The sequence below is a fragment of the Cutaneotrichosporon oleaginosum genome (assembly GCF_008065305.1).
Source record: "Cutaneotrichosporon oleaginosum strain ATCC 20508 chromosome Unknown ATCC20508_contig03, whole genome shotgun sequence".
Taxonomy (NCBI): Eukaryota; Fungi; Basidiomycota; class Tremellomycetes; order Trichosporonales; family Trichosporonaceae; genus Cutaneotrichosporon; species Cutaneotrichosporon oleaginosum.
In genome coordinates, this window is record NW_027072172.1 from 1,582,284 (window position 1) to 1,606,431 (window position 24,148).

At 61.6% G+C, this 24,148-nt stretch overlaps 10 protein-coding genes across 10 annotated transcripts; 6 read left to right on the top strand and 4 right to left on the bottom strand.

Moving 5' to 3' along the window:
* Positions 1–160: 160 nt before the first annotated feature.
* Positions 161–1,411, top strand: COLE_03834 (uncharacterized protein; the record flags this gene model as incomplete). Its single annotated transcript, XM_018421307.2, has 3 exons — positions 161–215; positions 249–392; positions 579–1,411. 3 exons carry the CDS (start codon positions 161–163, stop codon positions 1,409–1,411), a joined length of 1,032 nt encoding a protein of 343 aa, XP_018279709.1.
* A 290-nt stretch (positions 1,412–1,701) lies between these two features.
* On the top strand, positions 1,702–2,753 carry COLE_03835 (uncharacterized protein; the record flags this gene model as incomplete). The annotated part of the gene is made up of 5 exons (XM_018420788.2): positions 1,702–1,828; positions 1,860–1,942; positions 1,974–2,030; positions 2,079–2,164; positions 2,198–2,753. The coding sequence occupies 5 exons, from the start codon at positions 1,702–1,704 to the stop codon at positions 2,751–2,753; spliced, it is 909 nt and encodes a 302-aa protein (XP_018279710.1).
* Positions 2,754–2,810: 57 nt separating this feature from the next.
* Positions 2,811–3,396, bottom strand: COLE_03836 (uncharacterized protein; the record flags this gene model as incomplete). Its single annotated transcript, XM_018426593.2, has 2 exons — positions 2,811–3,206; positions 3,295–3,396. 2 exons carry the CDS (start codon positions 3,394–3,396, stop codon positions 2,811–2,813), a joined length of 498 nt encoding a protein of 165 aa, XP_018279711.1.
* Positions 3,397–10,625: 7,229 nt separating this feature from the next.
* COLE_03837 (uncharacterized protein) lies at positions 10,626–11,702 on the top strand (the record flags this gene model as incomplete). The annotated part of the gene is made up of 1 exon (XM_018422875.2): positions 10,626–11,702. One exon carries the CDS (start codon positions 10,626–10,628, stop codon positions 11,700–11,702), a length of 1,077 nt encoding a protein of 358 aa, XP_018279712.1.
* Positions 11,703–12,140: 438 nt separating this feature from the next.
* COLE_03838 (uncharacterized protein) lies at positions 12,141–15,482 on the top strand (the record flags this gene model as incomplete). The annotated part of the gene is made up of 10 exons (XM_018420789.2): positions 12,141–12,186; positions 12,222–12,341; positions 12,386–12,519; positions 12,551–12,646; positions 12,680–13,670; positions 13,706–13,940; positions 13,978–14,077; positions 14,114–14,420; positions 14,456–15,387; positions 15,420–15,482. The coding sequence occupies 10 exons, from the start codon at positions 12,141–12,143 to the stop codon at positions 15,480–15,482; spliced, it is 3,024 nt and encodes a 1,007-aa protein (XP_018279713.1).
* Positions 15,483–15,703: 221 nt separating this feature from the next.
* Positions 15,704–16,490, bottom strand: COLE_03839 (uncharacterized protein; the record flags this gene model as incomplete). The annotated part of the gene is made up of 3 exons (XM_018425315.1): positions 15,704–15,779; positions 16,074–16,169; positions 16,465–16,490. The coding sequence occupies 3 exons, from the start codon at positions 16,488–16,490 to the stop codon at positions 15,704–15,706; spliced, it is 198 nt and encodes a 65-aa protein (XP_018279714.1).
* Positions 16,491–16,816: 326 nt separating this feature from the next.
* Positions 16,817–17,304, bottom strand: COLE_03840 (uncharacterized protein; the record flags this gene model as incomplete). The annotated part of the gene is made up of 3 exons (XM_018422876.2): positions 16,817–16,858; positions 16,902–16,999; positions 17,148–17,304. 3 exons carry the CDS (start codon positions 17,302–17,304, stop codon positions 16,817–16,819), a joined length of 297 nt encoding a protein of 98 aa, XP_018279715.1.
* A 714-nt stretch (positions 17,305–18,018) lies between these two features.
* On the bottom strand, positions 18,019–18,595 carry COLE_03841 (uncharacterized protein; the record flags this gene model as incomplete). The annotated part of the gene is made up of 3 exons (XM_065626313.1): positions 18,019–18,057; positions 18,110–18,207; positions 18,523–18,595. The coding sequence occupies 3 exons, from the start codon at positions 18,593–18,595 to the stop codon at positions 18,019–18,021; spliced, it is 210 nt and encodes a 69-aa protein (XP_065482394.1).
* Positions 18,596–19,629: 1,034 nt separating this feature from the next.
* COLE_03842 (uncharacterized protein) lies at positions 19,630–21,850 on the top strand (the record flags this gene model as incomplete). Its single annotated transcript, XM_018421308.2, has 3 exons — positions 19,630–19,960; positions 20,042–21,258; positions 21,296–21,850. 3 exons carry the CDS (start codon positions 19,630–19,632, stop codon positions 21,848–21,850), a joined length of 2,103 nt encoding a protein of 700 aa, XP_018279718.1.
* A 422-nt stretch (positions 21,851–22,272) lies between these two features.
* On the top strand, positions 22,273–24,066 carry COLE_03843 (uncharacterized protein; the record flags this gene model as incomplete). Its single annotated transcript, XM_018422878.2, has 4 exons — positions 22,273–22,338; positions 22,545–22,663; positions 22,768–23,989; positions 24,031–24,066. 4 exons carry the CDS (start codon positions 22,273–22,275, stop codon positions 24,064–24,066), a joined length of 1,443 nt encoding a protein of 480 aa, XP_018279719.1.
* Between the last annotated feature and the right edge of the window lie 82 nt (positions 24,067–24,148).

Here is a 24,148-nt window from a genome sequence, read left to right on the forward strand (position 1 = left end):
ATTTCGCTTCTCCACCTTCTTCCTCCACCTGCTCCAGTCCATCTTTCATCCATCGTTCATCTTTCATCTTTCATCCATCCATCCACTTTCATCTCCACCCCTCTTCTTCCGCCTCCGACTCTCCATTCTCCTCGCCTTCACCTCACCCTCACCTTCACCCATGTTCATCTACAACGTCCACGCGCCGTCCAAGACGTTCGCGCTGGCCGCGAAGGGTGCGTCCCGCCGCTGACGGAGCTGATGAGCAGAGAACGAGGATTGTGCTGCGCTCATCGAGCGCATCGTGGCCAAGGCGCGGTTGTCGGCACGTGATGCGGAGGCGGTGCGGCGCCGCGAGGAGGGCGCGGGGGTTGTCTACGAGTTCGAGGGCGACCGGTGGGCGCTGGAGGATGGTGAGTTGGCTAGGGGAGGGTGGAGGTGAGGAGGGCGAGATGGCAAGGAGGGAGTGATACAAGAGGATGGGAGCGATGAAGGGATAGAGGAGGGATGGGAGGGAGTTAGGCGAGCGTAGGGCGCAGAGCGGTAGAGGGCGATGGAGGAAGGAGGAGACCTGCCCCGCCACAACCCGCTCACACCAGACGACGACCTCGCCATCGTAACCGCGCGTTTCCGCTCTGACGCCGAAAACAACCCTACTCCGAGCATCACGTTGCATGTCGTACAGCCCTCTTCTCCCGACCCCATGACTTCGAACGGTCTGGTCCCGCCGCCCGCGTACCGCACCCCGAACAGGGTCAAGGCCGGAGGGCAGGACCGCCGAACCTCACACGCCGGGTCCGTTGCTGGATCTGTGGCGCGCTCTCAGTCCGCTCGGCAATTGGCAAATGATGGTGTGGTGGCAACGACGACTTTGTGTATTCCAAACGCAGAGAAGAACCGCTCACGCACTCCCGGCGCCCGCAGCGTGCGCTCCATGCGCTCCACCACTTCTCGGCGGTCAAAGTGGGGGGATGACAACGCAGAGCCACTGGGCGACGTCAAGCGACGCCAGTTTGAGGAATTCCACGCCAACAATGGGGTGCGCACCGTTGTGGGCAAGGTCGGCAATGTAGACAACGTCCGCATGCTCCTGAAGGCGGGGTACCGCAACATCTACCTCTCACGCGCGTTCGCCGTCCGCCACGGCCTGTTGTCCAAGAAGCACGGCCCAGGTATGGGCGGATACACGGGGCTCAAGATCCTCGGCAATGTGCCCATCACAGTCGGGAGCCGGACGGCAGTCCACAACGTCATGCTGAGCGAGGAGCAGCACTTTGACGTCGTGCTGGGCCGGCAGTGGGTCGAGAAGATGGTCATCAAGGTCGACCCGCTGGATCCTACGCTGCTCACGTACATGGACACGGGGGAGACGATTCCGTGCGACCTGGTCGTGCTGCGCGATGCGCACGGCGAGATTATCACCATCACATAAGGTGTTGCGGCTGGATCGTAATGCGTGCGTGTGCGTGTGCGCATGCGTGTGTGCGTGTGTGCGTGTGAGCGTTTAGCGTAGGAGCATACATAATTGTACTGGCGATGCAGTTGTACGAGGCAGCGTGCAGCGTGGGTGGGTCTGGGCTGGCGACGTCGCGACCTTGGATGTTTGGACCACGGTTGGGTCACTCGCTCCGCCACGTGCAAGGCACGTGACGCAACGCTGACGTCCACCATCCTATCCTCGACTTCCTCCACTATCTCCAGTCAGCACCACCACCAAACCCAATGTCCCTCCTCGTCGCCGTACCTGCCGGCCGCTCGCTCCGCCGCTCCGACGCCGCAAAGTGGGTCGACCCGCAACCCGAGAAGGGTGTCATCGAAGTCTCGATAGACCAGGGCATCGTCAACTTCAGTACGCCGCCCGCCCGACAGAGCTGACGCAGCCTGGCGCAACGCCGCCACAAAGCGCGCAGAGGACGAGCTCCTCATCTTCCCGGGCGAGGCGTCGTTCGAGCGCGTGGCTGCGGTTCGTAGAGCCGCGGACCAGCTGACGCCAGGACCGGACCGGCCGCTCGTTCGTGCTCAAGTTCAGCAGCTCGAACCAGGTGCACTTTGTGCGTGTGTCTTTGGACTCCCTTCCCTCCCCCACCCACTAACCCCAGTTCTGGCTGCAGCGCGGCACGCTCGCCGAAGAGGACCACCGTGCTACCACCGACATTGACGAGATTCTGAAGGACCCCGAGTACATGTACGTCACCCCCCTGTCACGCTGCTTACCCAGTCCTGGCTCTGCTCCGCTCAACGAGGCGCACCGCATCCAGCCCGATGCGCCCGCCGCCGCTGTGGCGCCTCCTGAAGCGAGCACCTCCGCCGCGGCGCCCGCCGAGTCGTCCTCCTCCTCTGCGGCCGCTGCGCCCGCAGGGCCGAAGGAAAGCGACGTGGCGCGCCTCCTCTTCCAGTGGGCGGAGAACAACCTGCCTATCCCGGACGGCGAGGAGGCGTCGCTCAGCGACATCCTAACGCCTGAGACGGTCGCTCGCCTGTTGGCCGAGAAGCCCGAGCTCGCGGCGCAGATGGCGCAGCATATGCCGCCCGACCTGTCGCTGCCCGGCGGCGAGGCGGTGGGGAGCGCGAGCGGGCTCCAGCGCGTCGTGGGCACGCCGCAGTTCCGCGCGGCCGTCAACGACCTCGAGATGGCGCTGCGCAACGGCACCCTCCCCGACTCGATGATGCCGTGGGTCCAGGGCGGCGGGGGCGCGTGGAACCTCCGCTCGTTCCTCGCCGCGCTGCGCGACGTCAAGACCGAGCCGAAGGACGACAAGATGGACACGGACTAGTAGATGATGGCACAACATGGCATGGCAGGACGAGCGTACTGACCCCGGACTTCCAACTCACTTCTCACCCGTTTCGACGTCGCGCACAGGCTCGTACCCCCTCGGAGTCAGTCGCACAACCCACACCCACAGCGCGAAGAGCAGCGCGCCGATCCAAGCGCCTACTCGCATTCCCCGCTCAGCAAGCGGCAGCCGCGCGACGCGCCCCGCGATCCGCACCCGCCACACCTCCCACGCGCCAGGCCACCGCCCGCTCCACCGGGGGTACCACACGACGAGCGCGTCGCCGCGCACAAGCTTCTCGAGCACGGCGACCCACGCGTCGTGGTCCATGCCTGGATCCAGTGGCGCGCTGCACGGCGTGTAGAGGTCGCACCGCGCCGTCCATTCCGAGAGGAGGTGCATCTCGAAGGCGCCCGGGACGAAGTGGGAGGCCGCGACGTCGTACAGTGTCTGGGGTTAGGTCGCTGTCCAGACCTCCGGTCTCCAGTCTCCGTCCCCCCTGCCAGCCACTCATTTCGCAGGCCCCTGCCGAACGCACAGAATAGGGCACCGCGTGATGCCGCGGATGGCGGAGCATGAGCTGCGTGCACGCCAGGCCGAGCTGGGGCGCGGTGATGATCACGGTTGTTGGGGGGCACATGGCGTAGCAGGGTGGGCGGAGCGGGGAGCGAGGATGAGGCGGAACGAGGATAAGGCGAGGGAACGGGAGAGTGGTGAATGTATGAGCGAGTGAGTGATGTGCGCGCGGTGAATGGCACGCCGCGTTTGTTATATCCCCATGCGCAGCTAGCGCTTGGACTTGCACGAGGCGGTGGCGTGGCGCATTCGGTGCACCGCTTCAGGCACGCCTCATTGGGCGGAAATGACTTGTTGGTTTCCGACGCGTGGAATGCGGCATCGGAAGCGCGGTGATACGTTCACGGCACAGAACGAGTACAGAATATGGCTACATGTGCACTCTAATACCTCGCGTCCTTGACAATTGCCCAGCCTCGCCTCACGACCCCCTCCAGCCCCGCTTCGCCGCGGTACTTCCCGAGCTCGCGCACGAGCAAGTCCACAACGCGGTGGAATCGCGACGCCTTGCGCGTGAGCACGAGGCGATACGCGCTGAGCGCCACGCTGATGTCAACAACCTCCCCCGTTTCTCCTACCCACAACATGAAAGCGCTCCGACGAAGCGCATAGTGCTCGGCACTGTCGTGCCGCGCGGCGTGGTGCACCCGCGCCTGGCCGGCCGTGTACGTGTACTCGCCCGCCATGAGCAGCCAGCCGAATACCAGGGCTGAGCGCCGCGCGTTCATGTCACACGTGAAATAGTGTGGGATCTTCATAGCGTTCAGGGCAAAGTTGACAAACACGTTCAAGTAGACTGTTGGGAGCGAGTTGTGGTGCGTGTCAACCTGTCATTAGCTGAGGCGGCGAGGGTCTTACGTAGGCCACCTGGTTTCGGTTCTGTAGTTGTCTGCACGTCAACCACCGCCACGGTCGCAGCGACCTACCGGCTGAGCCAACCGACGAAGAAGGCGCCTGGCTCGCGCACCTTGCGTAGCGCAAATGACTGTCGGATGGCTTTGCGTCAGCTGTGAACTTGACGGACAGCTACTTACGCGCTGCAAGCATGCGGTCCGGATCGATGGAGAAATCGAGCATCTTCGTGTCAATGAGGAAGCCACAAAAGGGCATGTCTGGCATTAGTTCGCAAACAAATGCCAACCTCACAGGTCCGCCCATCGCCCCGCGCAGCAATCACAGGCAGCGCCTGGCCTCCATACGCCAACTCAAACGACAGGACCGTCTTAGACGGCGCGACATGCGCACCGTACTCTGGGAACCCGCGCGACATGGTATTGACGAACCGCCGCGCTACGTGGTAATCGTCAGTCACGAGAAGAAAGTCGTCAATATATCGCAAGAGACGCTAAACTCAGCGGACGTCTCCCCATGAGGACCTCACCGTCCCTCTCCGCCGTGTCCACGACAAGTAGTCGGACGCAAGCCACGAGTAGAAAAAGCTGCAGAGCAAGCTGCTCACGCAGGAGCCCTGCGGGATGCCGACCTTCTGCCGATAGAGCTTGCCGTCATACTGCCACAGGTTATTCTTCACGTGTGAGCGAAGAAGATCCATGACCTCGGCGCGGGTGACGTCCCGTGGACGCAGCAGGTCTGCGATGACGGCGTTGCGCAAGCTCTCCGCCAGAACCCTCGCTTGGTGCCCATATCCCGACTGTGCGTCCTCTAATACATCAGCACATGCAGCGAAGCCGGCACGCACGCGTAATAGACGCCCGTGTCTTGTACAGCTTGCGCGGTATTCCCTGAGACGCCTTACTTGCAGGCGGCAACAGAATACAATGGACGGCCAGGGCATACTCGTGGTTCTTCGGTCAGCCATACGTCGTCCCATCGCCGCCCACCTTCTCAAGAATACACCTCATGACTTCTAGCATCTTGTCCTGCTTAACCGTATCGAAGGCGGATTGCATGTCCATCTTGGCAAAGTAGAGCCTGGGCCTGGGATCAGTTCTGCCGCTTGCCCCGCTCACAGTCGGCCTCGCTCGTCAATGAGCTCCTTCTTCAGACTCTGTAGGAAAGGGAAGATCTCGTTGGTCCCGAAAAGAACAGCACCGAGCTCGTCACGCTGACGGTGCTGCTGTCAGAGTGTCCGGCAGAGGACGTACCATCTCAAAGGTCAGGACCTGCTGGACGGTCTTGAGCACCTCGTTCACGGACGCAGAACCACCCAAGCCCCGTTTGCCACCGCTCTAAAAAGTCAGTTGAGCATACACTCGACGGACAGCTCGCTTGCCCAAGTTGATGATCGGTCGAAAGCGACCGTTAGGTTTAGGAATAAAGCGCACGGAAGCCGCGCCAAGTTGACTGTAAACAGCTTCCTGGGCCGCCTCCTGCACGGTAAGCGGGAACGCAAGGCACTGCGTACCGAATCAAGCTCCTCCAGAGTCGTCGCCGCGAGCTTGGCGATGTGCGGGGTACTCGCGCTCGCCCACGCCGCGTGGTGAAAGTACACCGTCCCGTAACCAGTCGTCGGCGTCTCAGTGGCATAAAACGTCGCCTTTAGCATGAGCTTGCCGTAATAGGCGATCACTCACTTGGAGCAGAGGGATAAGGAAGCTGTCAAAGAGCCAGTGCATGAACTGCGTAGCCAGCTCTCGGCGCTTCGTGGCCTCGCTTATGGGTACTCGCTGCTTGTGCTCGACGCACAGCCAAGTGAGCTCGTCCACGCGCACACCTTGCATCAGGGAGTGGACATTGATGAGCTCGTTCTGGTTGAGCGTCACTAGCCGTCGCATGTCTGTGGAGTCAGCGCGCCGCGATTAGAGACCCACTGGCAAGAATGACCTCGAGATTGCGGGACCCGATAAACGTCGCGGGAAATACGGAGCGGAGGACAGTAGCCAGATATCGGCACACCTGGGGTGAGCTGGAGTGGCCTCAACTGACTCACTTGAGTGTGCGGCACCGGCTCCAGCTCGGGTGGAGCGTCACTCCGTTCGAAACCAAGACTTGACTGCAACATTTAGCACTGAATAAGCCTCTGCCACACCAGTCTGACGTCCTTCTATTAGTTAGCGCAACTCGCGAGCTTCGACATACCGTGCGATCCAAACACCTCAACAGGATGCCACCATAGGCAGTACGCGAGTGACGTGTCAGGATCTCGCGCATTGCGTCGAGCATACTCGCCCTGCGTGCTGGACTCGGTCGCTGCCTCGACAGAATCGGCTCGCCAAACTTCGGGGAGTCGCGATCGTCGGCCTTCCCGAGCTTGGGATCAACGGATCTCACACCGGAGCGCGGCGGCTTCGGCTTCTTCGGCGGGAAAATGGTTCGCAGCAACACTTCGCACTTGTCGTCCGACGGGGGCGCCTTTCCGCGAAATTTGTTGAGAATGTCTGGGTGAGTTCGAATCCCGACAGACTGCTCACGATCCGGAGAGAGTCCGTGGATGATCTTGCCGCGCGAGTCGATGTGTGGTCGCGCGTAGAAGATGCGCTGACGCTGAAGGACGAGGCTCGCCGGACTGGGATCAGACCTTCGGTCCGGTTGATCTGCCCCTCGTTCCCACTGGCCAGACTCACGACACCTTCCTTTCCCCCGATCGCGCGCGCTTCGTCTCGCCATCGCGCTCCTCGACATTCTCAGCCTCGGCGGCCGCCCGCTTCTTCCCCTGCTCGCCCGCTTTCTTCCCCTCCGCCTTCTCGCTGAGCGGCGCCCCGCTGAGCTGCATATAACAGTTATTCCCGAGGGGCAGAAACAAGCTGGTGGAGAAGAAGAGCTGGCGGAACACCGCGTCGCCAAGCCTGGCATCAGCAACTTGCACTGGCGACCCCACCGGTCACCTGGATCGGAGAATGTGCCACGCCCGACCGCGGAGCACGGATGCCGGCGTCTGCGCACACGCAGCCTCCACGCCCGGCCGGGAGAGGTTGATGTGCGTGCTCATGCTCCACGGCTGCCGTCAGCGCGGACGGGGACGGCACACCTTTGTGCCCCAGACGAGCGCGTCGCCGCGCGGGCCGCGCAGGCGCACCAGCTCGTGCACGATGCGGTCGATCGCCTCCTGCTGCGTCCATTCTAGCGGGCCGGACGGGGGCGGGGGCGGAGGTAGCCCAGGCGCGTTGGGTGCGCAGATGGTCGTGGAGAGCAGGGCGCGGTATTCGGGGGGATCGGAGTTGTAGACGGTCGCGGAGAGGTGGGCGCCGAGCGTGGTCAGGAGGGGATAGTAGACTGAAAGAGTTTTGTGGCGCAGCGTGCCGGGACTCCCTTCGCCCATGATGAGTTGAGTTGTGGGCGAGACGAGAGATGCGAGTGTGGATGAAGACAAGACGCAGAAAGAAGGTCACCAAGGTGGAGGTCACGTGCCTAGTCGCTCTCGACTACTCTTCTTTGTTTGGTTCCGACATCATCTCCATTTGCCTACAACTACAAGCTACGGCCACTCGTCGTCCCACCGCAACCCGCGCGATTGCACATGCAGCCGCTGGCGTGAGCCCACCGACACCGTCACCGCCACTTACATCCCGCACGGCGCGCACGCTCTGCAGCAAGTCCGCGACGCTGTACCGCACCCCCGCCGGATCGAGGATATGGTAGTGGAACTGCGCGAGCATGTGTGTCACGAGTGCGCCCATGCGCGCGTCGACCTCTTCGCTCGTCACGGATCTGCGTGAGCGTTCCCCCAGGCATGCGCACCGGTCGAACCAGAAACACCACTCCTGGAATCAGCGGCCGCGGCGCGCCACGCACATATACGACGCGCGGGAGGAACTCGGAGAACCACCACCGCTGGCTGGCCGGCACGTGGGCCGGGTGGAGCCTGGTCAGCGCAGCGCGCGGGCGGCGTGTAGGCGTACATGCTCTCGGCGATTTTGATGTCCTGCATCAGCGCAAGCGAAGGGGGGTCCGCACCTCGAAGACGAGGTTGTCGACTTGGAATCTCTCGAGGTCGCTGCGTTAGTCCAAGAGCACGCAGGCACACACGTGAGGCTCCACGAGTCCTCCTCGGGAAACATGTATTCTGGCTTCAGCGGGGCGGGGCGGCGGCGCACGGTCGGTCGTGAACGGCTCGAAAGAGGGTTGGTAGGTCACGTAAGTGAGCGGAGGCATGGCGGGGTGGGGGTCGACACCCTCGCAGCGGGTACTTATGGACGAGAAGGCGGGCGGCCACATCGTCGACGATGAGGATGTCTTGCACGGTCTGATGGAAAGTGGGAGGGAGCGGCGGGGCGGCGACGGCGGGCGGGAGAAGCCTGCATGGATTGGCAGGCGCCGGCGCTGCTTCTCGCACTCGGCGCCCTGTCGGCGGAATTGGTACCATTCTTCTGGAGCGGAATGGGACCGGCGGAGCGGTACGGCGCCCAGCGGAGGCTCCACGCCGAGGCGCAGAGGGGATTCATCTCGTCACTTGTTACTTGGAAGTTGGGATTTTTCAGAGTGACACCCCCCGGTCGCCGAGCGCGCTCATCAGTATCTCATTAGCCCATTAGCTCGAAAACTGCGGCACGCAGATTGCTGCTCTGCTCATGTCATTGCTCCGCACCGGGACGCAAACAACGGCCTCGGGCTGGCGCCCGCCCGAGCTGCGCCTCGCCTATACGGTAGAGCTCTGTGTGCGTGTTGACAGAAGGTGACGTCCAAGCACATTCTCTGCTCCCGAAAAGAATATGGGTAATTGGCGACGAGGGCGCGCGAGGCAGCGAGTCTGTCCTGCAGCGAAGATGGGACGAAGGGGCTGCAACGCCGAGAACATGGGTAATTGAGCCGAGCGTCATGCGCACATGTGCGTTAGAGCAATGCGGTGGTCTTGGCTTTGAGAAGATGGCGGCAGGGCGAGGCGAGCGGGGCGTGCGCGCAAACGCAGACGGGCACGATCCGTGTCGAGTTCCACTCGATGCGCTTGCCATGTTAGGTGCTTGTCGCTGCTCGATGCTCGTGGCTCCATCATCGATCCATGACCCCAGGCCGCCAAGACGGCAGGGAGGAGGGTAGTGCGTTCGCACCTCTGGCGTGTGGTCTACCCGGTGAACATGAGACGCACCCAAACGCTCAAACGCGCAAACGTGCAGACATGCAGGGCATGGAGTCGGCGCCACGCCCTGCGGTAAGGACAAGGGCATGGGGGATGGGGCAGCCGGGCGTGTTCATCAAGAGTCACGGCATTTCACATGAATGCGCGCTGCAGTCTTCGAGGCTGCGAGGTGAATCTCTGAGACAGCGAGACAGAGGACGGAGAATGGGTATTGATCTGGAGTTGGTCGTGATCAAGAGATTATCAAGCAGAAGAGATGGGACATGAGACAAGACAGGGGAAGAGTTGTGACGGAAGGAGATGCGGCTTTTGGGTGGTACCTCGTTCCTGATGCCGGTCTGGGATCAAGGGATGGGCGTTTCGGTAACCCCACTCTTCCTCTTCTCTCGTCCATCATCACATCCACGACATCCCCCCCCGGCCTCCTCATCCTCTGCAGTCGTCCCAAGTCGCTTGTCCAGTGTTCACTCATCACTCACCTTGGCTTGGCCTGTTTCACTGACAAGACCCGTCACTTACGCTACTCACTACTACTCGATGGGTGCCCCTTTGCAGCAGCACACTGTCTTCAGCGAGCTCACGCGGCTCAAACATGAGAACAACTGACGCCGTCTGGCCGTCTGGTCCGTCTGACGCGGAAGAACAGAACGGGGAGAGATCACTTCATGTACAGTACTGTACAGTACAGTATGTACCCACGTAATAACGCGTCAAGACGCGCCGCTGAGCTCTGGTGTGGACGGTCTCAAGCAACGCATGCAAGGAGCTTGATGAGGCAGCTCGAGCCAAGAAGACGCGTCACATATAACGTTGGATGAATTATTAGCCCAACCTCTAATAACAACCCCCTGAATACAATCACATGGGATGGTTAAGAATACTGAATGAAACTAGACTATCACATTTACCAGAATTCAAGAGTTAATGCTCCAACTCGCAGGTAAGGGATGTCTCAGGGTGCAAGGGCCATCCCACGCGCCAACGACGCGCCTTGGGGGAATGCCGGGACCGCAGGAACAACAGGGTTTTGGTCCTGTTCGGCCTTCTCCTCCTGAAGGCTACTCCTGCAAACAACGCTCAGACTCCCCCTCTCTTATTCTCTTTCTCATTCTTACTCTCTCTCTCTCTCGCCATCTTGAACAGCCAGGCGCTGCTCTTCATCATCTCCTCATCTCTCTTCTCCATCCTCCTCGTCTCTCTCACCATCTCATCTACTACGATAGGGCTTTGACAGTCCCATCTCACTTATACTCCACACTCCTTTACGACACTCGACACTCCCGACAAACCTCGTCAACCCAACACCTATACCACTGACAATGCGCGTTCTCGCCCTTTTCACCCTCCTCACGGCCCTCGTCGCCCCGGCCACCGCCCGCTCTCACCCTCGTCGCCAGTGCAAGCCCAAGCACACTCCCGACGTCCCTCGCCCCAACCAGAGCGCCGGCAACGACAACGTCAACGACAGTAGCAGCGAGCCCCAGCCATTGCCCACCCAGGCTGGTGAGCAGCCCACGCCGAGCGTGAGCTCCGACTCGGCTGTCACCCCCACTCCCACCCCCGAGGACACCCCCGCTCCGGCTCCCGAGACGCCTTCGCCCTCGTCGTCGTCGTCGTCTGACGAGGCCGCTCCTTCCGCTTCCTCGTCGCCCTCCTCGTCGCCCTCTTCATCGCCCTCCTCGTCGCCCTCCTCGTCGCCATCCGAGTCTCCTGCTCCTGTCGAGAGCTCTCAGCCCGCTTCCAGCTCTGCCGACGAGGCCACGCCCACGCCCGCTGAGACTCCCGTCCCCGTGTCCACTGAGACCCCCGCCCCCTCGGAGACCCCTGCGCCTTCCGAGACCCCTGTCGTTTCATCCACGAGCACGGCCGCCAGCACCGCCTTTACCCAGCCCGCTCTCACCGACCCCGCCCAGACTGGCCCACAGGCGTACCAGCAGCAGCTCCTCGACCTGCACAACAACCTGCGTGCGCAGTACTCTGCCGGTCCCGTTACCTGGAACCAGGGCCTGGCCGACTATGCCGCGGATTACGCTCAGAAGTGCCAGTTTGCGCACTCTGGCGCTAGCACCGGCGAGAACCTTGCCGCCGGCACGGGCTCGAACTGGGACCTCGCTGCCGAGTTCCAGATGTGGGCCGACGAGGTTTACTCGTACGACTTTAACAACCCGGGCTACAGCAACACCACCGGCCACTTTACCCAGGCCGTCTGGAAGGGCACCACGCAGATTGGCTGCGCATGGAAGGTCTGCGAGCCGGGCAAGATCTTTGACGCCAAGTACGGCAATTCAATGATCCTTGTCTGCGAGTACGACCCCCGCGGCAACTACGTTTCGTACACGAGCGACGAGGAGACGGCCAAGTGGTTCAGCGAGAACGTCGGCCCCAAGGCCTGGTAAGTATATACCGTAGGTCTGCCCCCATCTTTTACATATCTTCTCGTAGTCCATTGTTTTGTGTGGTAGCACAGAGCTGGTCTCTGTGTTACGCAGGGTTTTATGCAGTGCTGGACGCGAAAGGTGACGAGGTGATGTGGATTGGGGCAAGTTGGTGTTCTGTAGTCGTTGTATTCGTGACCTGCGTGATGCTGTGACATGTCTGAGGGCAAGAAGGACAAATGATGGGATGATGGATGTCGGCCACCGCAGTTGCCACTCACTTTGTTTAGGCACAGAATGATGTCGTCGGTGGATCGGTGGAGGTGTCACTTTCATCCTCCTTCCTCCTCCATCGCTCTTCTCATCGCTCATTCTATCTCTCTCTCTCCATCTCTCTCTCTCTCTCATCTCATTCACATCTCCGTCGCCATCGCCATTGCGCGCCTCCTCCCACCCGCCATGTTCACCAAAGGACGAGGCGACGAGAAGGTCGGCGACTTCTCCGGTATGTTACTCCCTCGACCAACCTGACGCGCCCAGGACCATGGCTTCAGACGCAGCTCTACCTCTCCCTCAGTATCGGCCTCACCTCCTTCATCATCTTCAGCTTTCTCCGCACAAGATGGTCGCTCGTGTACATGCCCCGCACCAAGCTGAAAGGTCAGTCCTGCCTGTGCTACGCAGCTGCGGACCGCTGACGCCAGACTTCTCCCCTGCAGCCGCTCATGTTCCCGACGTACAGCAGCGCGGATGGCGCCGCCTCTTTGGCTGGATCATTCCGACGCTCAAGACTAGCGATTATGTCGTCCTGCAGACCGTCGGCCTCGATGCCGCTGTCGTATGTCATGCCCAGGCGCCCCTAACCCCAGCTCCTCGGTTTCTTCTTCATGGGATTCTGCCTTTTCGGATTGTTCTCGCTGCTGTCCTTCTTCGAGGTCATTGCTACCCTCATCCTTGAGCCAGATGTGAGCTTTCCTTCTCTGTCCAGCTTACCCTAGGGCGTGGAAGATCCCAAAAGCGCGACGGGCGTCAACGATGCGTGGCCGGTGCTTAATGGCACCCATATGAAGCGCTCATTTGAAGATATTCTCAAGGACCCCCGCCCGCCAACTACCGTCTACATCACCTTTGTGTACATCTTCACCGGTCTGACGCTGTGGTTTCTCCACCGCAACTACCACTACTTCATCAACGCACGGCAGGCGTTCAACCTCGGACTAATCCACTCGGTCAGCTCACGCACCGTCATCGTCACGCAGGTGCCTGCCTACCTTCGCGGTGATCGCCAGCTCGCTGAGTACTTTGAGGGCTGCGGCTGGAAGGTCGAGTCTGTCAATATCGGGCGCCATGTGCATCCTATTCGAGTTGCACTGGACAAGCGTACGTACGCCCTCCGCAGCCTGGAGCGCGCCTGGGTCGACTGGGTCGGCAATCCTGCCAAGGCCGAGGGCTACACCCCGGACATCTACCGCAAGGCCATGCGTATTGGCAACGGTGGGGCTCCTCGTCAAACCAGCCCCGAGGACGCAAGCGTGAGCGATACTACTCCTCTTGTGCAGAGCACAGGCGACATCAACGCCACCTATGGTAGCACTGAGCTCGACCCGGAGGTGCTGCGTCGCGAGTTTAGTGCCATTCACACCTCCAAACCGCGCCCCATGTTCAGGCCTCACATGTTTGGGGCCAAGGTCGACGCGATTGACTACTGGGAGAAGAAGTTTGAGGAGGCGGACATGGAAGTACGGCATTTGCGCAAAACTGGCGAGTTTCCGGCCGCGCATGTCGCGTTTGTGACCTTTGAGGACATCAAGGACACGCAATGTGCGGCCCAGGTCGTGCACTACCGCGAGCACTCGCAGCTTATCACAAACCTCGCTCCTGAGCCGCGCGACATTATCTGGAACCGCGTGAACATCTCTCGTCGCTCAGCTGGAATCAGAGACGTGGTGATTATGGGCGTAATGACGCTCGTGCTGCTGTTCCTGACTTGTGAGTAGGACCGTGGTAGCTCAGCTGATACCCAGTGCCCACCAACGCGGCATTCGCCTCGCTACTCTCTGACAAGCTGATCAAGAAACGCGCGCCGTGGCTGTGGAGATGGATGAAGAGCGACGCTCGGATCAAGGCCTTCATCCAGACTACCCTGCCGTCGATTCTCGTGGCAACGTTCAACAGCCTCATCCCCTTCCTCCTCGAGTGGCTGTCTTACATGCAGGGATTCCGCTCGCGGAGTGCGGTCGAGTTCTCGCTCCTACGCAAGTGAGGCATCTGCAATACGATACGAAGCTGATACCAGGTACCACCTCTTCCTCGTCCTCTCGGTGCTCCTGATTTTCGTGGTGGCAACGACGTGGTTAAAGTGGTTCGAGCTAGATCTGGGGAACAACCCCTCAGAAGTGAGCGCGACCTTGTGACATAGAAGCTCACCCAAGATTCCCAGAAAGCTGGCCGAGTCGCTGCGCTCGTCTAACGCCCGCAACTTCATGGTCTCGTACGTCTGCCTGCAAGGTTTGGGCATGATGCCGTTCCAGTTCCTCAACATTGGGCCGCTCTTCAGTCTGGGTTTCTCGCGCATGTCTGCCAAGACGCCGCGTGACTTTGCCGAGGCCAACGCCCCGCCCGAGATCAATTACGGCTGGGTCATGTCGCCGCCGCTGCTAATCTTCACAATTGCCATGGTGTATAGCGTCGAGTCGCCGCTCGTCGTCATGTTTGCCACAGTCTACTTTGGCATGGCTTGTGAGTTGCGCTTAAGAGACACATAACTGACGCAGACTTCGTCTACAAATACAAGCTTCTCTTTGTGTACTTCAAGCCTTTCGAGGCTGGCGGCACAGCATGGAGCATTACGTTCAGGCGGATGATCTGGGGCTTACTCCTCTTCCAGGTCTTCGTGACGGGTCTCTTCTCGTTGCGCAAGAAGCCGACAGCCGTGCTCTTTATGGTCGCGCTGTTCGGCTACACCTCCTGGTGGGGCTACGTTATGAACCGCGACTTTACGCCGCTGAGCAAGTACACCGCGCTGTGCAACATCTGCGAGGTACAGAACGGCGAGGGCGCTGAGGACGTGGCGGGCATCCCACCCGCGCCGCGCTCGCAACAGCACCTGAATCTGCGGCGGTACGCGGTCAACGACGATACGCTCTACGTCGCGCCCGCCGACTCGCGGACAGACTACAGCCAACCGCCGATGAACATGTTCTATGACGGAGTGCTCAACACCGGACGGCGGCGGTACGGGCACCCTGCGCTGAACGGGCGCCTCCCACGCCCATGGCTGCCGTCGCCCGCGCGCCCGCGCGGCTTCGGGGACGGCGTTGCGGAGCGGCGCGGCGTAGTGCTCTCGCTGCGGCGCAAAGTCAAGGGGCTTCAGCGCTCGAAGAGCAGCTTTGCCGATGTGCCGGAGGGTTGGGCCGCGGGCGCCCCCGTACCTTCTGGTGGCGGAGATGAGCCACCGCGCGTCTTGGAAAGCACGAACAACGCTGGAACGAGCTGGACGGCAAACCCGTGGCGCGACCCATCGCCCGCATCTGCTTCGGCGCTGACGACGCCTGCAGGCGGGACTGGAGGGCAAGCGCGCTCGCCCGGCATGAGCTTTGATTGGGGAACGGGGGTCATGGCGTTCCCGGACGACCATGCGTGGTGCGACGACGGCGAGGATGGCGATGATTCGACGCCCGAGGCGGACGAGCGGCCCGCGAGCCCGGTGAGCTGCGTCAGGGAGAGTGCTGATGCCAGACGACGTATTTCCATCGTCCAGAGCGGCGGCGAACGATCTCGGGTCTGGGCGGGTCGCAGTAGAGATGTAGAGGTTTCGTATGGCATCCTTAGTATTGAACAGGGGATTGTGCACAAGCGTTTGGAGCTGGAGCCGGCTCATCTCATCTTCTGTGCTTTTCAGATACTGCTCAACGCCGCCGCGAGATCCTGACTCCAGACGCCATGCCACTGCCTCAGCTCTATCACCTTCTCCAACCCCTCGTGCCTCGAGCCGCTCTACGATCCATGCATTTGTCTACCACTTAGGCGTCCTTGTTGGTCTGGGGCTGGATGTACTCGGACTCGGAGGGCTGGCCGTTCTCCCACTTCTGGTACTTGCTGTGGGTTAGCGGGTTACCAAGTCACGCGGAGGGGAGCAAGGAGGGAGGGAGGGAGGAGGGGAGGGAGGGGGGAAGGAAAGGAGCGCGGTAGAGAAGTGACGATGGGGCCGGGCGGGAATGAAGGACGCAGATCCGGGGACTCGTCCCCGTCCCGCCGTCCATCTCCGCTCCTCAGCTCGCTACGCGCCAGCCGTCCATGCCCAGCCTCCTCCATCTCGACAGCCTCCGCCGCCTCCATCTCTACCGCCGCCTCCATGCCGCCGCCTCGCTCCACGCGGCATCGGCCACTCACGCGCCAACGACCGCACGCTTCTCGGCAGCGACGCGTTCGCTCTCGGCCAGCGCGGTGCGGACCGCGCGCGACGCGATCTGGGTGTACTTGTTCCAGCTGGGATGGTAATTCGGTCGGCGGGTGGTGGCGGGTGGTAGCGCATTGGGGATGTGATTAGGGCATGGGCGGGCGCGACGCGGGCGAGCGGCGGGCGTACGAGGGGACGATTATGGCAAGCAAGAGATGACAATTCAGCGGTCGAGCGAGCAGCGTGAGACGGGGGAAGGGGAACGGGCGATCGTAGGCGGAGAGGCGGGCAGGAAGGGCAGGACGGGCAGCGCGGCGGGAATCGCGGCGAAAGTCGAGAACGCGTCAGCACTCGCACACTCGCACACCTCCGACGGCAACGTACGACATGAACTCGCGCCAGGCAGACATTTTTGCTGTTGTTGTTCGGAGTGGTGGTGAGCGAGGTCTGGATAGCGAGCGCGCCGGCGGGTTGAGCGGGGGTGCTGGCTCGCTGGCTGGCTGGCTGGGGCCGGAAGGACCCGGGGGAAAAGTATTCCCGAGTGTGGCGGGTGCCACGTGGCGACCATAGCCTTCGGGGCCTACCTCCCACCTCCATAGTCCCTCGATGTGGGGGGCGTGGGGTGGATGGGGATGTCTCAAATGCTCGCTCATGTTCGCTACCACAGCCACGGCCACGGCCATACACTCTCTACACTGCTCAGCTCAACTTGTTTGCATCACATCTGCTCCTTGTCCTACTGCTTGTCCTGGATCGGCACGTCCTTGCCCGTCGCCTGCTGTCAGCTTGTCCGCTTGTCCGCCTGCGCCTGCCGTACGCACCGACTTGAACGCCGAGCGGACGCCGTCCGAGATCTTCTCGGTCGTCTGCGCGTTCTGCGCGTGACCCATGCGGCCGAGGAGCGTGTCTACGCCTTTGTCTTGCCGTTAGTTCTATGCTGAGGATGCAGCTGGAAGAGGTATCGGAGGCAGGAGAGGACCGATGGGTGGGGGAACGAGAGAGCGGGAGATGTACGACGAGGAAGGAGAGGCGGTGGTGGATGGGAGCAAGGATGACGGAGGACTCACCAAGCGCATCCTGCTGGCCCGTAGCCTGGCCCGCGGCGCCAGCCTGGCCGGGCTGAACACCGGCGGCACCGGCGGCACCGGCGGGGGCACCCTGCTGCTGCTGCTGGCCGCCGGCAGCACCGCCGAGAGCGCCCTGAGCCTGCTTGAGGAAATCCATGGTGAGATTGAAGTGAGTAGGATGGGATAGAGGGGGATGTGAAGACTGGAGGCGTGGAGGTCGAGCTTATAGCCCGTGGGCGTGGGCGTGGGCGTGGGATGTAACGTGCGATCGAGTGAGCCGCGATGAGCACCCCAGATCGGGGATGGCGGATCGTAACGATGCCTCTGGTCTGGGAGGCATGACGGGTGCGTCTTGCGCTCCCCGCTAGACTAGCGTCGCGTTGTCGCGTTGTCGCGCTGTCGCGCTGTCGCACTAGCGCTGTCGTCGCGCGTGGTTACGCTCAATCATCAATCATGACGTAGCCATCGCGGGATGGCCTCGCGGTTGAGATGCTTGGTTGTCTGCATGATCTGCATCCCTGCCCTTGGACGATCATTGATGGAGTAATATTGCGATAAGATAACATGCAGTGGGGGCGATCATTGCGCTCCATGCGCTCGTGTCTCGTGGCTCATGGCTGACGGCAGCCAACATGCAAGCTGGATCGAGTCGTCCACTCATCCCGTTGCAACATCACAAGTGGCACGAACTCCTTGCTGCGGGCGTGCTATTCCCGGCTTTGCTCTCTAATCTCGGACTCACAACCCTTCCAGCTCGCATAGCTCGACGTCCAGCCTCTCAATATCTCGATCCACATCTGCCCAACGATTCTACCAAGCCACAGACCCACAGACCCAGAACCGCTGCATATCCCTACGTGTAACCACGCTTTTACTGCTTGTCCTGGATGGGGATGTCCTTGCCGGTGGCCTAGGGTCAGTCTTCTACCTCCCTCCTCCAGCGCCGCCGCCGCCACACTCACCGACTTGAAGGCCGAGCGGACACCGTCCGAGATGCGCTCGTTGGTGGCAGTGTCCTGCTTGTAGCCCAACTTGCCAAGCACGGCGTCGACACCCTTGTCTGGTTTCGTTAGTTCCATGCTTGAGGATGTAGCCGGAAGATGGGGCTACGGACGGGGGATGTGAACGATTGGGGAGGTTGACGATGTGGAAAAGAAGTGTGGAGGTGGTGGTGGAGGGGAAAGTGGAGGTGGCTACAAGCAAAGCGAGGCGCTGAGCTCAACCAGAGGGGATGCCAAGCTTTGCAGGGAGGCGAGAAACGATGCGAGTGGGAGAGCGAGAGCCGGCAAGGCCAGGAGGAGGGGTGGACACTCCATCCCCCGGATCACTCGAGAGCATTCACGCCGCGAAGAGAAACAGATAAAGGAGAACTCACCAAGAGCGTCCATCTGGCCGGTAGCCTGGCCGGCCTGGGGCTGCTGCTGGCCCATGCCACCCATGCCGCCCATGCCGCCCTGCTGCTGCTGCTGCTGCTGGACGTTGGGGTCGACGGCACCCTGCTGCTGCTGGTGCTGCTGCTGGCCGCCCTGCTGGCCCATGAAGCCCTGCGCCTGCTTGAGGAAGTCCATTGTTGATGTTAGAGAGAAGAGTAGATGAGAAGAGAGAGAAAAAAAAGGAGAGAGACGTCGAGATGTTAAGAGGGAGATCGGGAGACGCGAAGACGTGGCAAGGCGCGGCATGAAACTACTTGGCGAGGGAAGGTTGAATGGATAAATGCCGGGAGAGCAGAGCAGGAGAGGAGGAGCCTGACGTAACCAACCGTCGATCGCATCTCGGAAGGAGGCGATCCCTGTGCGCCCTGCGTACCCTGTGCACGTCCATCAGTCTCTGGGTATCCACCTCCGGTTATTACGGCCAATTGCAGAGTATTCCGAGCCCCCACGCGAAACCCACGTGATGTGGCACTTTGCCTTCAAGCTAGCAACATCACGCGAGATTCCGACATATACCCGCTCGGCGCTCGGCGCTCGGCGACCTCGGACAAGGCCGTTTCACGTCGAGAGTCGCCAGCGTCACATCTCTTTAGATCGGATCTGAGACCATTCTAGTCGTATCCATAATGGAACTCATCTGCTTGGCTGGCATCTTGCATTTTGCAGTGCATGGCGTGTATACGTTGGTTAGAGTGATGGGGATAGATTCGGTCGGTGTGGAAGAGGCCGAGAGAATTACGACAGCGCAGAAATTGGTTCCGCAAGCTTGAGAGGCAAGGGCCGATCTGCAGCCGCTTGCTCTACAGTGGGTCAGCGGCGCCACCCAGCGGCCAGCGGCCCAGCGAAGACGCGATCTCCCTTCCCTCCCCTCGCACACGGCCCCACTCGCACCCCCCGAGCTGACCACCAATCCTCCCGCACTCGCCATCTTCAGTACTCTCCTCCCTCTCATCCTCTTATCCTCCTCCTCCTCCTCCTCCTCATTAATCAGTGCTTGTGGTGGCTCGCCATCTCCCCTTCTCACCCACCACAGCCTCAATCCTTCCACCATGCTCCGCCGCTGGCCCCCGCCCGCCTGTCCCCCCTCACCCCCATCGGCCTCAGCTTCCCTCCCAGTCACACCACGCGACCCGCCAGCCTGCAACCCACCGCCCCCGTCGTCCCACCCACCGGCACACCCTCATGCCCACACCCACGCCCACGCCCATTCACACTCTCATTCTCAAACCGCCGCCGCTCCCGTTAATATCCCCGCACAGGCTCTCTCGCCGCCCACACCAGCACCCAGCCCCACTCCGACAGAGCGCTGGGCCTATGCCGCGCTCGCCCCCCAACTAGGAGGCGAGGACCACGATGAGCCTGAGAGCGCCGACAAGAGGCGTAAGTCCTCCTCTACTTCCCACTCCCACTCCCACTTCCCCCATCCCCCGCGTCATTCTTCCCGCTCGTGCTGACACACAGTCGCATCCGCCCTCATGACACAGTTCCGCGGCCTCCCACAAACAGAGCGCTTCGCCTTCCTCTCATCCCTTGTTGGCGAGCTGCAGCTCAGCGAGGCCCTTGCCGTCTCGAGCAAGATATCACCCCGCCTTAAACGTGACTTCCTCACTGACCTCCCCGTCGAACTAGCCCTGCACTGCGTCAGCTTCATCGACGACCCGCGCACTCTGGCTTCCGCCATGCGCGTTTGCAAGTATTGGCACGACCTTCTCCAAGACGAACGGTTATGGCGCGAAATGCACACGCGTCAATTGTTCCGTCCCAAGCTGTCTGCGTCTCATACACCTCAGCCGCCGCCCAGCGCTGCCTACGCAACCACCACCCAGAGCCGACTCGAGCGTGGAGCCAGGCCGCCACGCAACAGCGCCGCGGCCTGGGGCAAGCGCTCCCTCCCAAAGCGCTCGGCGCCACAAGCACGCTCTTACCGCGAAAAGTTCCGTGACGCCTACCTTACCGAGAACAACTGGCTCAGCGGCGGGCGCCTCCTCACCATGCACTGTTCCATGGGCGACTCTGTTGTTACTTCACTCGTCGTCAACGAGGAGTACATTGTCATAGGCATGGCCAATTCCAAGATTCACGTCTTTGACGCTGGCACCGGTCACTACGTGCAGTCTCTGCTGGGGCATGAGCAAGGTGTTTGGGCTCTGGTTCTCGTGTCCCCGCACGCTCGCAGCCGCACCGCGGTCCCACTCAAACGGCAGGAGAGCGTTCGCCGGGCCTCGTTCACTGGCACGCGAGCGTCGGCCGAGCTGTCTTCCGACACCGTCCCCGTGTACCGCTCGACGTCGTCCAACGGCAGCGAGCGCTCGCCGAGCAACAGCCGCGCGACAAAGCGTCTCAACTCGAGCGACGTGTGCGGTGCCGCCGCCAGCTGGAGCGGCATAAAGCGTACTCTTGTCGTGTCCGGTGGTTGCGATCGCGAGGTCCGCGTCTGGGACATTCTCACGGGAGAGCCGGTCTGGACGTTGCAGGGTCACTCGTCTACCATCCGATGCCTCAAGGTTTTGGACGGCCGGCCGATTGCTATCTCGGGTTCGCGCGACTACACACTGCGCGTATGGGACATTGACCGCGGACGTATGCTACGTGTGCTTGAAGGGCACAGTCAGAGCGTCCGATGCCTCGAAGTTGCGGGCAACCAGGTCGTTAGTGGCAGTTACGACTACACTTGCCGAGTGAGTTAGTCTTTGCAGGCCTGAAGCTAACCTCTAGCTCTGGGACATTGACACTGGCGAATGCCTTCAGGTGTTCCGGGGCCACTACCACCAAATCTACGCTGTTGCGTTTGACGGCGAGCGCGTGGTTTCGGGGTCCCTAGACTCAACCGTGCGCGTCTGGGACGCCGGCAGCGGCGAGTGCCTTGCGATTCTGCAGGGGCACACGTCACTTGTAGGCCAGCTCCAGCTCAGCGGTGACCGACTGATCACCGGTGGCTCAGATGGGCGCGTGATCGTCTTCGACCTGAATGACTACTCGTGTGTGCACCGCCTATGTGCGCACGACAACTCCGTTACATGCCTCCAATTTGACGACCGCTTCATTGTGAGCGGCGGCAACGACGGGCGCGTCAAGCTGTGGGACATTCACACTGGCACTTTCATTCGTGAGCTCACGAGCCCATGCGAGGCCGTGTGGCGCGTCTGCTTCCGCGACGACAAATGCGCGATCCTGTGCCAGCGCAACGGCCGTACCGTTCTGGAAGTACTCGGCTTCAGGCCGCAGGACGAGACCGTCCGCGCCTCCTACTCGCGCACTCCAGACTGGTGAACACTCACTACTACACTCTCATTAGATCCAACCATACCCTTATCCCCGCCTACAATCTACACCACCGCCTCCCATTGTGCATCCCGTGCACTGTCTTGGCCATTGTACCCCGCCATACTGTTGCGCATGTCATGTTGTCTCATGTTGTCGCGATTGAGGCGGCGAGGACAGAGAGGAGGTATCGCAGTGTTGTGTCAGTGTCTTCGCCTGTGCATGCTCGTGAACGCTGCTTGCTGGGAAGACGACACGTGACGGGAGAAAATTCACAGATAATGCGCCGAATATTCCGGTGGAGGTTGAGGGGTATCGCGTCGTGCTGGCGCCGCGGCGTGGCCTGAGCACGGCGACGACCACCAACGTCGCGCGCTCTCATCTCGTTGATCTCGTCCTATCCACCGAAACCGACAGCTGGCCGCCGCATCATGGATCCCACGAAGAAGCAAACCGTCGCGGTCTTCAAGCACCTCAAGGCGCAGAACGCCAACAAGGTGGGTTGTGCCTCCGTCCTCGTGCAGGCAGCTCTTGCGCTCTCCTTCCTCCGTCCATGAACCCCCGATTCGCGCGCGCTCTCCGAGCATTGTCGCCGCACTTCGTCTTACCCTTCCCTTTACCCCCGCTGGCTGCGCTGCGCCTCATCTCCTGCTCCGCCGTGCGCTCCGCCCGCGGCCGCTCCGCTAACATCCACTTATGCCAGACCTGCTTTGACTGCCTCGCGAAGAACCCAACATGGACATCCGTCACCTTTGGCATCTACCTCTGCCTCGACTGCTCCAGTGTGCACCGTAACCTCGGCGTGCACATCTCGTTTGTTCGGTGAGTGTTGTCTCGGCGAGATGACGGCGAGTGCGGCGTGCGCCCACAAGTGGAGTATGCCGATGATGCTCGTTCACCTTCCCTCCTCCTCTCGTTTACACCAGCTCGACCAACCTCGACTCGTGGCAGCTGAACCAGCTCCGTACGCTAAAGGTTGGCGGCAACCAGTCTCTCGCCGACTTCTTCACCAAGCACGGCGGCTCCAACCTCCTTCCTCCTGGCAACAGCGACGCGCGTACGCGGTACACGTCTCGTCCCGCATCGTTGTACAAGGAGGAACTGGCGCGCCGCGTTGCCGAGGATGCGAGGCAGCACCCTGATGGCATCCACATCGACGGACTGGACCTGACACCCATGCAGACGGCGACGTCGACGCCTGCCAATGAGTCGAACGACGACTTCTTTGACAACTGGGACAAGGCGGCACCGACGCCCTCGCCGCGGCCTAGCAAGCCCGCTTCTCCCGCCCCTCCGCCCTCTATCGGCCGTACCCCTTCGCCTGCGACCACCTCTGCATCGGCATCGACTGGCCCACGCACTGTCAGCTCGGCTTCGTTGCGGGCAAACCCGTCGCGTACCGTCAGCGCTAACCGCACCGGAGCCAAGGCAATGAAGCTCGGCGGGTCCAAGCTCGGAGCGTCCAAGCTGGGAGCTAAGAAGGCGGGCACGATCAACTTTGAGGAGGCAGAGCGCAAGGCGCGTGAAGAGGAAGAGCGCATCAAGCGGCTGGGGTACGACAAGAAGAAGGAGGAGGAGGAGGCCGCGGCGCTCAAGGCGCGCGAGGAGGAGGAGAGGCGTAAAAACCTGTCTGCAGGTATCAACTCTTCGCGTTCTGCGACGCCACTCAGCTCGGCCCGTATGGCAAAGGACGAGAAGCCTGCTCCCGTCAAGCTCGGTTTCGGACAAGTTGCGTCGACGGCGGCGCCTGCCAAGACGGCAAGCACGTCGCGTGCGGTGTTTGAGGAGGAGGACACAAACCACACTGCGCGCGACCGCTTCGGGACGCAAAAGGCGATTTCAAGCGACATGTACTTTGGGCGCGGGACGTATGACCCGGCGGCGTCGAGCGAGGCGCAGACGCGCCTGCAGCAGTTCCAGGGCGCGACGGCCATCTCGTCCAACGCCTACTTTGGCCGGCCCGAGGAGGACGATGACGACGAGTACCACGGCGGCGGCGGCGGCGGCGGCGGCGACGGCATGCTGGGCCTCGAGGGCAACGAGACGCTGCAGGCCGTAGAGCGCAACGTGCGCGACATGGCGAGCCGCGTGATGGCCGACCCGAATGTGCAGCAGCTGGGCGACCAGATCCGCGCGGGGGCTTTGCGGGTGAGTGTCGCGGACACAATAGGTGACTTGGCTGACTCCAGCTCTCGGATTTCCTGGGTTCCCTCGAGTCGCGGTAATGCGGCTGTAGTTGTCGGCTTGGCCATTAGAATAGTAGGATGGATGCATGTGTTTGGTACGGGGTGGGGGTGGATCTGCGGT